We start from the raw sequence: 14,307 nt of genomic DNA, 5'->3' as shown, positions 1-14,307 counted from the left end.
TCTGGCAATGGATTGTCCATTAAGTAGAACAAACAATATAATGCTAAATTTTAACATAATATACAAGTTTTTATTACATCACTAAAATAGTATGAATCAATAGGATCCTAAAAAGTCATAAACATATAACATTGCCTTGTGACCGATTTTTAAATGTCATGTACATTCCATATTCTGGATGTCTGTTTGCTTTGCTTCACCCATACCCAGTAGTATTAGACTCTTATTGTAATAAAAATGACCTGTATAGACTGTCACTGTCATAGGTACCCATTTCCCAAATGTCTTTTTCTGAATGTCAATGTATCCAATTTTTGTATGCATAGTTCTAAATAATCTATATATATAAAACTCAATGTGTGTGTATGTATGTATGTATGTTCCAGCATCACGTCCAAACGGCTAAAGATATTAACATGAAACTTGGCACACATGTTACTTATATGTCAGCAACAAACATAGGATAGGTGGTTTAACCCTTACCCACCCCCATTTGCCATGGTCAGGGTTTTCCTTTAAAGTCCCATTCAACTCTATGGGAAATACATGTTACTTCATAACTTCCAAACGGCTGTACATATTTCGATAACACTTGGTCACATGTTACTTATATGTCCACTTAAACTATAGGATAGTTAATTTATCCCTTAACTACCCCCATTTGTGAGGGTCGGGGTTTTTGTTTAAAGTCCCATGCAAATCAATGGGAAATGTATGTTCCCACATAACTTCTGTACGCCTGGAGATATTTCAATAATACCTGGTACACATATTACTTATATGCCAAATAAAAATATATGACAGTTAAATTAACCCTTACCTACACCCTTATATAAAAGATGGGTATATTTATATTACTATGATTTTCCTCCCCAAAAGGTTAAGATAGGAAGCCGGGTATTCAGCTAGTAATAATTATAATAATTTTTTTTTTTTTACATTAGCCTTAACAGCCCTGCTTTGACCCATTGTAACCACCAGTGTCAGATACCTTTTAGCCTTACTTTCCAGATCTTCTCGGTTTGTCCACTAAGGCCCCATGCACACTGGGCATTTAGGGCACAGGTGCACATCGTACAGCCCTGAAGTTGGCAACCTGTCAAACTATGTGAGAGGCTGACAGCTGCTGTGGCTGGATAAGACTGGAAGGCACACTTACGTACTTACATTTAGGGCAATATGTGCTCAGGGATGAATACCCGGAATGTAAGTTGGTGATGACAAAGTTAAAGTTGAATAAATAGGTCCATAGCAGAAATGTAAAATTTGCACTTATTCTTGAGAGGTGTACAGGTGCGAGGGCTAAAGTGTTTAATATTTACTTCATATTATACACTTCAGGTAGATTATAAAGCAAAGATACAGTGCAGCAGCTGCTAGTGGTCTCTTTTACATACCTTTTTAAATAAAGGAATTCTGCGCTGTTATATAAAAAAAAAAAAGGGGGGGAAATTTTGGGGCTTTAGATGAGAAATATGTAAACATATATCTCCATCCCTGTTGTATGCAGAAAAGAAGAGGGGGTTGGGACTTTGAATGAGGTATGCATGAGAGAACTCAAAGATAAGACAGTGTAATATGGATGCGTTTATTTGTCTAAAACACATAGCAGAGCATGCGATTTCGAATGTAAACATAATAGTAAACATACATGACAGTGCATATAAAAAGCATGATGCAAAAACCATAAACATTGTATAACAACTTATTCCTCGCATTATTTAAAAATATAGAATCATTAAACCCAAGGTAGGTCCTAAAACTGAAACATGTAGCATCTGTGTAAGCCCGAGACGCCTTTCATGGCATTATAGCCAATCTTCAGGGGCAGATGCGTAGTGGGTTAAGTTTTGCAAAAGGACACAAGTATAATATGTAAGTTTTAGCATAACACCCAAATAATGGGAAACAATAAGAGAGATGGAGAAAGGGCCATCTCCAAAAAACGTACTAATTTCCAGCATGTGAGGATGTGCGACTAGGAACGCATGGGTCGCTAGAGTTGTCTGCAACCGGAAACTGAGTTTGGGCCAGTGGGAAAACCAAGAGCATAAACATGTATCACAGATGAATGTATGTTCAACCGGTAGGTGACTGGGGCTCCCATCTAAATTAGATAATTAATAACATTAGTGAAACCCAAATGGGTAAGTAGTAATTGGGTTATAGTAAAAGCCCCTAACCCAAGTATTAGCTGGGGATAATAAAGAGGCATTTGTTACCCTGTATGGAGATGAGACCCAGTAAATAGGTATATGTAAAGCAGGATTAGTCTTCAGCTGATGTGAATAAGTGAATACTTATTCACATCAGCTGAAGTGAATACTCCCGATATTAACCACCCAGCCTGACCAGCGTGTCACGCTGGTATGACAACAGGAAAGAGTGTCCGGATCACAGCAGCAGCTGCCGATCATTTAAAACCAGACGAAGCTTCCCATTGGTCAACCACGATGGCCTGACTCATTCAAGATGCCGACGCCCCCAGGCGTCGGACATATGGGGCGGGAGCGTGGCGCTGATGCTATGCGTAAAGTCCGCCCACCCTCTGCACTCAAAATGAGTGACCAATTTATAAAAAAAAATATTTTTTATACTTCATGGCAGTTCTCAGATAGTTCTGAGAACTGCCATGAAGTATAAAAAATATTTTTTTTTATAAATTGGTCACTCATTTTGAGTGCGGAGGGTGGGCGGACTTTACGCATAGCATCAGCGCCACGCTCCCGCCCCATATGTCCGACGCCTGGGGGCGTCGGCATCTTGAATGAGTCAGGCAATAGTCAAAAAGAATATGTGGCAGAAGAGAGAAGGCTGGCTAGTGCCAGCCTTCTCTCTTCTGCCACATATTCTTTTTGACTATCGCTGTGATGGGCAGTGTTTCTGTCCACTAAGAGTAAGCTTAAATGAGTGTAGAAACTGACATGTTTCATCAATCTGGGATTCACTCAATATGCTAAATGGGTTTGTTTACTACCTTTATGCTACTGACCATTATTTTAATCTCACATTTTGTAGAATTCCCATGGAACCTTGCACCCAATTCATCCCTACACTTAGTGCTGTGTTTGTGGATGAGAATTTACCTGATGGGACTCACTTACAGCCTGGAACCAGGTTCATCAAACACTGGAGGATGAGGAACACAGGGAATGTGAAATGGAACATGGACACAAAGGTAAAGAACTTATTTTATTTTTTTCCCTCTTATCATTGGAGGATACAGATCATGTCACTTCCGTTTGTAAGCTTTTGTTGTCCCAAAGATTGTCCGTTGCTCTGTGAATTACCATAATTTGGCAGATCCTGTGTGAATCATCGAAGTTCCAGAAATTGTCAGTTCCTGTGTGAATTATCAAAATGTCATATGATCAGGCGCATGGAGTATATGCTAGTTCAGGTAAAACATGCAGCGGTAGCTGCTGGAGTGGAGATGATAGTCTCCGATGCTTGGAAACCGGTATGTGAAGCACTGTGGGGCTGCTATCCTCAGAGCTGAGCCAGCTCTGTAAACAAACACAAGAAGGAAGGAAGGGGGAAGCACCACCAAAGTGCAGTATTACAAGGGGTTTATTAAAACAACGGTTAAAAACACAACAAGTAAGATAAGGAAAGACTTATCGTTAAGTTGCTAATCTACCAGAAGGTCCTTCTCCTGCATAGTCCCCCGGGTTCAGGTTCCCTGGGAAGCAGTGGAGGGGAATGAAAGTTCCTGTGGTGTGTAGGAACTCTACGCCAAACCAGCCTGGAACGCTCGGGCAGATGTTTTGTCACCAGGAGAGGACAGAGTTGTTGGAATGCTAAATGGAAATTGTCTAGGAGCTCAGAGCTGTCTGCTCCTCCAGAACGAGGCGTGGATTGCACGCCTCCACAATTCCGATCTATCCATCCGGATGCACATGTTGTAGTGCTGGGCATAGCACAGTCACATGTGAGTGCAAAAATCTTTTGTTATCTTTTTTTAAAAAAAATGTTTTAATTAAAACTTAGTACATAAGAGTTATTTTTGTGTGTCCTTGGTGGAGTCTGTTCCTTTTATCCTCACCTGCCATCTGGAGGTGGTTACACAGCAAAGAGATACCTACATAGAATTCCTCTGGTCCATTCAATCTAAGCGCATTTTGACCTACTGTACAAAGTGGTCAGATGCCTTTGGTGAGTTGCCATCTACCTTATTGAGCACTCGTGGTGAAGCTTTTTGAAGGAACATCAAACCAGAAGACATTTATTTATTTATTTATGGTGTTGGGATTGTCACTTTTGGACTTTATATATTTATTTGCTTTTTATTTAAGTCATTACTTTTTCTTAATACTGTTCACAACCAATTTGTATATTCACCTTGATGTTTTTAGCACCAACACCTTTTTTTTTTTTTTTTTTATGTTTTAATAAACCTGTTGATACTGCACTTAGGTGGCACTTCACCCTTGCTTCCTTCCTTTCTGTGTGAATTATCGCAGTACCCGAAATTGTCAGTTCCTGTTTGAATTATCGAAGTACCAGAAATGATATTGTTTTAGTGCTTTACTGTGCATCCTCTAAGACTGTTCTTGTCTCTCCTAGTAATTATGATGAGAAAACAATACCAAGGATAACTTGTCAGTCATGTATTTGATCACCTGTGTTTCCTCCTTTTCTAGCTGAAGTTCATGTGGGGAAATCTAACATTGGCATCCTCTTCCCGAAAAGATGCTCCTGTACCATCCTTGCTTCCTGGTCAAGTGGGCGTTCTGTCAGTGGAATTTGTAGCTCCAGCACTGGAGGGAACCTACACCTCACACTGGAGGCTTGCACATAAGGGTGAGCAGTTTGGACCTCGGATCTGGTGTAGCATTACGGTTGATTCTCTTCCTTGTACGGACAACCTTGATGATCTGGCGAAAGAGATGTCTTCCATCAAAATCAGTAGCCAGAAAGACCAAGAAGAGGTGAGCACCAGCAGCACTTTATAAGAATGACACAGTGATGATCTTATTCATTTTATATCTAATATTTTGGGGAATTTTTGCCAGTACAGTATATTGTTTACACCAGTATGTAATAAGTTAAACTGAAACATATAATCTATAAAACTATTTGTAATGGGCAGGAGGAATACAGTGCTTCCCAGATCAGGGGATGTCCAGTTAAGGAGTCACTAACCACAACATCCAGTCACTTGAGGAGCGCAGACAGTGACGGAGAAATGTACATTCCTTCTGTCGATCTTCTCACGGCTCAGGTAAGCCTTATATTAGTTAAAGTGTTTTTTGCTGTAAATAAAAAACACATCTTCCTATTCTTCTATGTAGTAACTAATTGCGGTCTACTAAAGTTTACTATCTGCTTCCTATTACTTACATTTGGTCAGTGCATATAATAAAACAGAGAGGTAGTTTATTTAGGAACACGGGAGGGTGTATTAACTAAAAGTGGGGTACATGGAATCTGGTGCAGCTGTGCATAGTAACCAATCGGCTTCTAGGTTTTATTGTCAAAGCTTCAGCTTGTTCAGTTAAGCTTTGACAATGAGGCTGGGACCACACTGGTACGACGCGACAGTTGGACTTTGCTCTGCGACTTGAAGGTCGACATCCAACCGACTTCAATGAACGGGTAATGCGACTTTGATTGCGATAATGGCAGGCACTTTGTGTCTGGTATGAATCGTTTGGGGAAACTCCACGCCAACAAAAAAAAAGGCATAGGTTCCCCCTCCAAGATCATACCAGACCCTTCGGACTGGCATGGATTTTAAGGGGAACCCCTATGCCGGAAAATGCCCCCCCTCCCCAAATCCATACCAGACCCATATCCGAGCAAGCAGCACGGCAGGTCAGGAAAACGCAGGGGACGAGCGAAACCCCCCCCTCTCTTCCTGAACCATACCAGGCCACATGCACTCAACATGGGGAGGGGGTTCTTTGCGCTGCTCTGTGTCCCCCACTCCAAAGCAACTTGTCCCCATGTTGATGGGGACAAGGGCCTCTTCCCCACAACCCTGGCCGTTGGTTGTTGGGGTCTGCAGGGGGGGGGGCTTATCAGAATCTGGAAGCCCCCCCCCCTTATCCTGGCCCCCACCCTATGTGAATGAGTATGGGGTCAATAATAAAACGCAGTACACAGGTTTTTGAAGTAATTTATTAAGGCAGCTCCAGGGTCTCTTCAGATTTCTTCTCCCTGCCCCGGAGATGTCTTTTGCTTCTCCCCTCTCTGGTTTTCACTGGTCCAGCAAATGAAATGCCAACCGAAAGCGAAATAAAATGCATGTGTTTTAAAATCTAGAATCGGGTAAACTAAGTTGTCTTCATAAGCAGTTGATTATCACTTCTCTTTTGTTCAGGATTTACTATCATTTGAGTTGCTGGATATAAATATTGTCCAAGAGCTGGAGCGTGTTCCCCACAATACACCTGTAGGTGAGTCTGTAAAAAAAGTGGTCATCTTACTCTGTCAGTGTGTGAATTGTAATCGTAATATTTGTTTCCTGGAGTATGCCCTAATAGTTTTTTTTCTTCAGATATGACACCCTGTATGTCTCCTCTGCCACATGATGGACCTTTAATTGAAAAGCCAGGATTGGGGCAAATAAAAGAGGAGTGTGATGGTGTTGGTGAGTATGTCATCGAAGCATGAATTTCAAATTGCATTATTCACATACAACAATATCTGATCATTCAATAACCAGCAGTCAGCCAAAAGCTGTGACAGATCTAATGTGCCAATACTCCACTTGTGTATGGGCACATCACTAGTTCACCCTATTGCCTGGGTTATAAAAAATAAGTCAAGAAATGCATTCACCTTTTTAAATGGCATTGAAAATTCAGTGTTCCTGTGGCCGTAGTTCCATAGTTAGTCAGGTTGAAAAAAGACACAAGTCCATCTATCAACCAATAAGAGGGAAAAATAAATACAATCATACAATCACATAATACACAGTCTTATGCCCACAGTTGATTCAGAAGAAGGCAAAAAAAACAGCAAAGCATGATCCGAATTGCTCCAGCAGGGGAAAAATCCTTCCTGATCCCCCCCAGAGGCAATCTTATATTGCTTGGATTAACTCTAACCTATAAATGTTGGTATCCAGTTATATAATGTAAATTTTGGAAAGAATCCAGGCCTTTTTTTTAAAGCAATCTACTGAGGTGGCCAGAACCAGTTCTTCGGGGAGTTTATTCCACATCTTACTGTGAAGAAACCGATCCTTATTTGTAGATGAAATCTCTTTTTCCTCTAGACTTTTCCTCTCGCGTGCCCCCTTGCGAATAGCTCAACACCATGTTCACTATATGGACCTTTTATATATTTGTACATGTTGATCATATTCCCCCTTAACTACTTGCCGACCAGCCGCCGCAGTTATACGGCGGCAGGTCGGCTCCCCTGCGCGAGAGCCCGTAGCTATACGTCGGGCTCTCAAATCGGGCACTAGGGGCGCGTGCGCGCCCCCTGCTCGTCCCTGACTCCCGTGTGCGTGCCCGGCGGGCGCGATCGCCGCCGGGCGCCCGCGATTGCTCGTTACCGAGCGGGGAACGGGAGCTGTGTGTGTAAACACACAGCTCCCGGTCCTGTCAGGGGAGAAATGCCTGACCGTCTGTTCATACAATGTATGAACAGCGATCAGTCATTTCCCCTAGTGAGGCCACCCCCCCTACAGTTAGAACACACCCAGGGAACATACTTAAACCCTTCTCCGCCCCCTAGTGTTAACCCCTTCCCTGCCAGTGGCATTTTTATAGTAATCCAATGCATTTTTATAGCACTGATCGCTATAAAAATGCCAATGGTCCCAAAAATGTGTCAAAAGTGTCCGAAGTGTCTGCCATAATGTCGCAGTACCGAAAAAAAATCGCCGATATCCGCCATTACTAGTAAAAAAATATATATTAATAAAAATGCCATAAAACTATCCCCTATTTTGTAAACGCTATAACTTTTGTGCAAACCAATCAATAAACGTTTATTGCGATTTATTTTTTTTACGAAAAATATGTAGAAGAATACGTATCGGCCTAAACTGAGGAATTTTTTTTTTTTTTTTATATGTGTATATATATATATATTTTTGGGGGATATTTATTACAGCAAAAAGTAAAAAATATTCATTTTTTTCAAAATTGTCGCTCTATTTTTGTTTATATCGCAAAAACTAAAAACCGCAGAGGTGATCAAATACCACCAAAAGAAAGCTCTATTTGTGGGAAAAAAGGACGCCAATTTTGTTCGGGAGCCACATTGCACGACCGCGCAATTGTCAGTTAAAACGACGCAGTGCCGAATCGCAAAAAGTGCTCTGGTCTTTGACCAGCAATATGGTCCGAGGGTTAAGTGGTTAATCTCCTTCTCCAGAGAGAATAAATTCAGTTCCTCTAATCTTTCCTCATAGCTGAGCTCCTCCATGCCTCTTATCAGTTCGGTTGCCCTTCTCTGCACTTTCTCCAGTTCCCCAATATCCTTTTTGAGAACTGGTGCCCAAAACTAAAATTAGATCTCGCTCTCCATCGATCGATCTCTCAATTGATCAATCTCTCTCTCTGCATCGATCTCTCTTGTCCATATCTCTTTTTAATACAAGAGAGAATTTTGCTCGCTTTGGAAACCACAGTTTAATACTAATAATCCAATTTGGTTTAATTTCTCCCAAACCCCTCCCCCGCCCCACCTCCCCCACTATTTGTACTTGCCTATTTTTATTCCACTCCAGCCTGGTTATGGCATTTCGCAGCTCTTACATAGTTAGTCAGGTTGAAAAAAGACACAAGTCCATCCAGTTCAACCACAAAAAACAAAATAAAAAAACACAGTAAAATCCTATACACCCAACTCCATACCCACAGTTGATCCAGAGGAAGGCAAAAAACCCCAGCGGAGCATGATCCAATTTGCTACAGCAGGGGAAAAAATTCCTTCCTGATCCCCTGAATTACCCTGGATCAACTATACCTACAAATCTTAGTACTCGGTTATATTCTGTACATTTAGGAAAGAATCCAGACCTTTCTTAAAGCAATCTACTGAGCTGGCCAGAACCACCTCTGGAGGGAGTCTGTTCCACATTTTCACAGCTCTTACTGTGAAAAAACCTTTCCGTATTTGGAGGTGAAATCTCATTTCCTCTAGACGTAAAGAGTGCCCCCTTGTCCTCAGTGATGACCGTAAAGTGAATAACTCAACACCAAGTTCACTGTATGGACCTCTTATATATTTGTACATGTTGATCATATCCCCCCTTATTCTCCTCTTCTCAAGAGTGAATAAATTCAGTTCCTCTAATCTTTCCTCATAGCTGAGCTCCTCCATGCCTCTTATCAGTTTGGTCGCTCTTCTCTGCACTTTCTCCAGTTCTCCTATATCCTTTTTGAGAACTGGTGCCCAAAACTGAACTGCATATTCCAGATGAGGTCTTACTAATGATTTGTACAGGGGCAAAATTATATCTCTGTCTCTGGAGTCCATACCTCTCTTAATACAAGAAAGGACTTTGCTCGCTTTGGAAACCGCAGCTTGGCATTGCATGCCATTATTGAGCTTATGATCAACTAAAACCCCCAGATCCTTCTCCACTACAGACCCCCCCAGTTGTACTCCCCCTAGTATGTATGATGCATGCATATTCTTAGCCCCCAAGGAGCTCTGGTTCCTCTGTGTCAGCAAGCAGGGAAAAGGAGGAAATGCTGACAATGGCTGAGCCATGGGAGCCCCTGAATTCACAGCTTTTGTCAAGGGCTTCCTTACACAGAGCTGCAGGATCACGTAACAGGACCATAGCAGAGCTGATAGTTGGTTTACTGAAAAGTCAGTTCTACGCTGGCTCATCACTATCCTGATACGTTTTCAACGATGCATTGCAATTAGTAACATCATACACATTTGGTAGACTGTCCTATGCTAAGGAGACTCTGGACCAAATTTACAAATCATTTGGCAGATAAAAAAGCTCCCACTGTATTTCATGTGTGTTTTAGCTGTTTGTCCGATCTTAAACATTTATAAGCATAGTTTAGTTTTTTTCCTTCAGGCATAGGTGTACGGCACCAGTCCATCTCACGCTCTTTTGTCTGTTTTGTGGTTACCTTATTATGATGGAATGTAGCTATGCAATAATACCATCTACTCTGATAAAAAAGTGCACATGTGTAGGGCAATCCATAGAGCTCAGTCACACCATGCTTACTCAACAAGAGCCCAATTCAGTAACGAGGCCAGACCCATTATTTCCAGATAACAACATGTGCTAAATGCACCAGAGGACGTGTAACTCAAGCCTTATAACAACAAAAAGTCCCCAGCACACTCGCTAGCTAGTCGGCACATAATGAAAGTTTAAACTGTTTCAACAATTTGCATTAGCAATAGTTTTTGTTGCATACATGTGTTAATATGTAAAGGAATACTACTGTGCCAAGATCCTTCTGCAGGGTGGTCCCTAATTCTAGATCTCCCAACTTGGGAAATATATAGCTATTAATACTTTGAGAGCATTGGGACCCTGTAACATACACTGCATGCTCCTGGCTGCTTCACGCATATAGAAACCCTGATGTAAAAATGTAGCTGCTAAGTTATTTTTTTTTTTTTTAAAACCATTAATGATCCTGAATGTGGGTAAGAGCTGTATACCCCTATAATGGGAGCTCATGGTAGTCCCTACTACAAAGAATGGCTAGTGAAAGAAGTTGTTAAATACTGGAGGTACTGGTGTTCTGATAATTACAACAGATTTTATTGTATTTGGGCTCTTTGGATGGATTTCACTACCTCTGACTTGTACAGATAACACAATAATATGTAAACTACTTTTATAAGACTTTGTGCTATACACATCTTTTGGTTTGTTTGCCTGTCCTCTGGCTTTGTTTTCTAAGGCCCCGTACAGACGACCGAACATGTCTGCTAAAACTGGTCCTCGGACCAGTTTCAGCATACATGTTCGGTCGTGTGTAGGCCCGAGCGGGCAGGATTCCAGCAAACATTTGCCCGCCGGGCCTTTTCCCAGCGGGCAAATATTTCCGGGCTTGTTTTAAAACAGCCCGCTGGAATCCTGTCCCCTCGGACATGTTCGGTCGTCTGTACAGACCTACCGTACATGTCTGAGCGCCCGCCATCCCTCGCATGCGTCGAATGACTTCGACGCATGCGTGGAAGCATTTAACTGGCAGGCCCGCCCACGTCGCCGCATCATCGTCGCCGCGGCGACGGTGCGGACACGCCCCGCGTATTGTTTACGCGAGGATTTCTGTATGATGGTGAGTACAGCCACCATACAGAAATCCCCGGGCATACATGTACGGTGAAAACGGTCCGGCGGACCGGTTTCATCATACATGTATGCTCGTCTGTACGCGGCATTAGAGGGACATTATGGCCAGATTACCCCTGACTTTTTATTCCCTTTCCTGATATCCTTTATCTCTACTTTATATATTTTTTTGGGCTTATTGCTCCTAGTCGCTGTGGAGATTCCGGGGGGTGCCTTGGTATGGGCACCACTGCTGCTTAGCACTTGGCATGTGTAACAGTCACCACCGTTTACGACCTTCCATCAACTACGACAGCTCATCTGACACACAGACAAACCAGCAGGCATCCCATTTTCCCAGAATCAAGACGAGACACGCAGCTCTGTACTTGTTTCAAATGAAGATGATTTTAATGGTTTCTTCTCAGCTTATATACAGTACAAGGCATTAAAGGAACAATCCACTCCCCACCCACACACTAAGGCTAATTACTAAACATTCCTTCATTAACAGCATAACAAACAAAACCATCACACAATGATCTCCTTCCAATTCACATCCCCAGACAGACGCTCTGTCTCCAACAAGTACATTCCACACATAAACAGTATTTAGCATATATAATTAGAGGTCTGGGAGCAGACCTGGATTAACACCTGTCCGTTACAACACCTTTACACAAGGACAATGAAATGTCTTCCAGGCCCTGACTCAATTAGCATGTCACTAGTCAGGGCTAATCATAGAATGAGTCACTATTGACTGGTTGGGCCAACATCTTGCAGTATCTCAAAATCCTGCAATACGAACTATCAGTGATGTCCCATCTCATGAAATACATGAATTATGATTCACTTGCCTCCCCATGCCCAAAGGGCACAGGGTGGACTCAGACCCAGGAGTTATCAGTGACGCTGACACAGGAGTATCCCCCATCCTCACAAAGTCTCTGGGTGTCCCGGGTCATTCCGTTACAGCATGCAATTGGGTGCAATGTCTATACTATGAGACCGTTTGGTTATGATGATGATGACCACTTACCCTTACCGTGTTTGTAACCATCTTGAAGCAATGGGCAAATGTGTGATATTGTTTTTCCTTCTACCTTGATGTTACTTGAAAATATACAAAGATAAGAAAAGCAGTAATTAGCTGGAAGCATCTCTTGGAATGTGATTAGTGATGCAGGAAGGAACCTTTCCAAACTCAGAGGGCCATATTCTGAGTAAAGTTACGATGGAGTATCTCAGGATACTCCATCGTATCTCTCTTTTTTGGCCAGTGTATCTATGCAAGTGATTCCTAGAATCATTTTCGCATAGATACGCTGAAGATCCGACATGTGTAAGTCACTTACACTGTCGGATCTTAAATGTAATTACTCCGCCGGCCGGTAGGTGACGTTTACGTTCAGGTCTCATTTGTTTATGCAAATGAGCCTGATACGCCGATTCCCGAACGAATTCGCGTCGCGTAACCATCGCTTACGTCGTTTGCGTAGGCGTAATGAGGGGTAACCTTACGCCAGTCCCACGTAGGCCATGTTAAGTATGGCGTCGGGTCCGCGTCGTGTTTTCCCATCGGGTACGTAGTTTTACTAAGTCGTTCTTGAATACGACTTTACGTCAATGACGCACACGTCGGCGTCATTGACGTTTTACGCCGAGAACTGGAGCATGCGCACTGGGCTATTTTAAGCCTGGCGCATGCGCAATTTGTTAGAATCGGGGGCGCGCTTAATTTAAATAGAAGCCGCCCCCTTGGATATATGCGGGGATACGCCGGGCCAATTACACTCCGCCGCCCCAAACTACGGAGCAAGTGTTTGGGGAATACAGCACTTGCTCCTGTAGGTTGGGGCGGCGGAGTGTAAATGACTTACGCGCCGCCCGCCTACTTTCTTCAAGAATATGGCCCAGAGTTCACAAGTCAGCAGTAAGTAAATCAGAGTTTACGAATCAGAAGGGCTCATTCAGATGTGCACTAATGCCTGTCCTCCATGTACAGCTGCATCTGCATCCACCTGAGAGCTGCGTGCAGGCAGCCCATAGAAATGGATGCACACACAGCAGCTGCAGGGACACGGTTGCATGTTTAAATTTGATATGCATGCAAGAGTGGGTGCATAGATCTGAACATAGTGGGGCAGATTCACATACATCCGCGTAAAATTGTGCGGGCGTAACGTATCTGATTTACGTTACGCCTCCGCAACTTACACGGGCAAGTGCTGTATTCTCAAAGCACTTGCTCCGTAAGTTGCGGCGTAACGTAAATCGGCCGGCGTAAGCCCGCCTAATTCAAATGTGGAAGGGGGGGCGTGTTTTATGTTAAACTACTGTGACCCAACGTGATTGACGTTTTTGCGGAACGGCGCATGCACCATCCGTGGAATTTCCCAGTGTGCATTGCTCCAAAGTACGCCGCAAGGACGTCATTGGTTTCGACATGAACATAAATGACGTCCAGCCCCATTCACGGACGACTTACGCAAACGACGTAACTTTTTTTCAAATTTCGACGCGGGAACGACGGCCATACTTAACATTGGCTGCGCCTCATATAGCAGGGGCAACTATACGCCGGGAAAAGCCTAACGTAAACGTCGTAACTTTATTGCGTCGGCCGCGTGTAGGTTCGGGAATTCGCGTATCTAGCTAATTTGCATACTCAACGCGGAATTCGGCGGAAGCGCCACCTAGCGGACAAAAAAAAATGCAGTTTAGATCCGACGGTGTAAGAGACTTATGCCTGTCGGATCTAATGGATATCTATGCGTAACTGATTCTAAAAATCAGACGCATAGATACGACGGGTCGGATTAGGACTTACGACGGCGTACATGGCGCTGCGCCGCCGTAAGTCCTTTAAGAATCTGGGCCAGTGTCTCTGTTCGGGTCTGTGCACCCGTTCCTGCATGAATATGAAATTTTGAAGTGTGTCCAGGCAGCTGCTGTGTGTGTGCATCCATTTCTATGGGGTGGCTGTGCATGGAGGACGGGACTCGGCACCCATCTGAATGAGCCCTAAAGCCGAGTTCACAGATCAGGAGCAAGTAGGGCAGATTTCAGAGATTAGG

The 14,307-nt window shown here is 43.1% G+C and overlaps 1 protein-coding gene across 3 annotated transcripts in view; it reads left to right on the top strand.

The window, feature by feature from the left end:
• NBR1 (NBR1 autophagy cargo receptor) overlaps positions 1 to 14,307 on the top strand; it is a 128,050-nt gene that overhangs the window by 72,113 nt on the left and 41,630 nt on the right. For all 3 annotated transcript variants that reach the window (XM_040331224.1, XM_040331223.1, XM_040331225.1), the window contains 5 exons: positions 3,019 to 3,178; positions 4,644 to 4,931; positions 5,093 to 5,224; positions 6,326 to 6,401; positions 6,503 to 6,595. In XM_040331224.1, the coding sequence (XP_040187158.1) occupies positions 3,019 to 3,178; positions 4,644 to 4,931; positions 5,093 to 5,224; positions 6,326 to 6,401; positions 6,503 to 6,595 (749 nt within the window). The remainder of the gene's footprint in view (positions 1 to 3,018; positions 3,179 to 4,643; positions 4,932 to 5,092; positions 5,225 to 6,325; positions 6,402 to 6,502; positions 6,596 to 14,307) is intronic.

This window comes from Rana temporaria, chromosome 12 (genome assembly GCF_905171775.1).
Source record: "Rana temporaria chromosome 12, aRanTem1.1, whole genome shotgun sequence".
In the NCBI taxonomy this organism is placed as follows: Eukaryota; Metazoa; Chordata; class Amphibia; order Anura; family Ranidae; genus Rana; species Rana temporaria.
The sequence above is the reverse complement of the archived record's forward strand: the minus strand, read 5'-3'. Positions and strand labels throughout refer to the sequence as shown.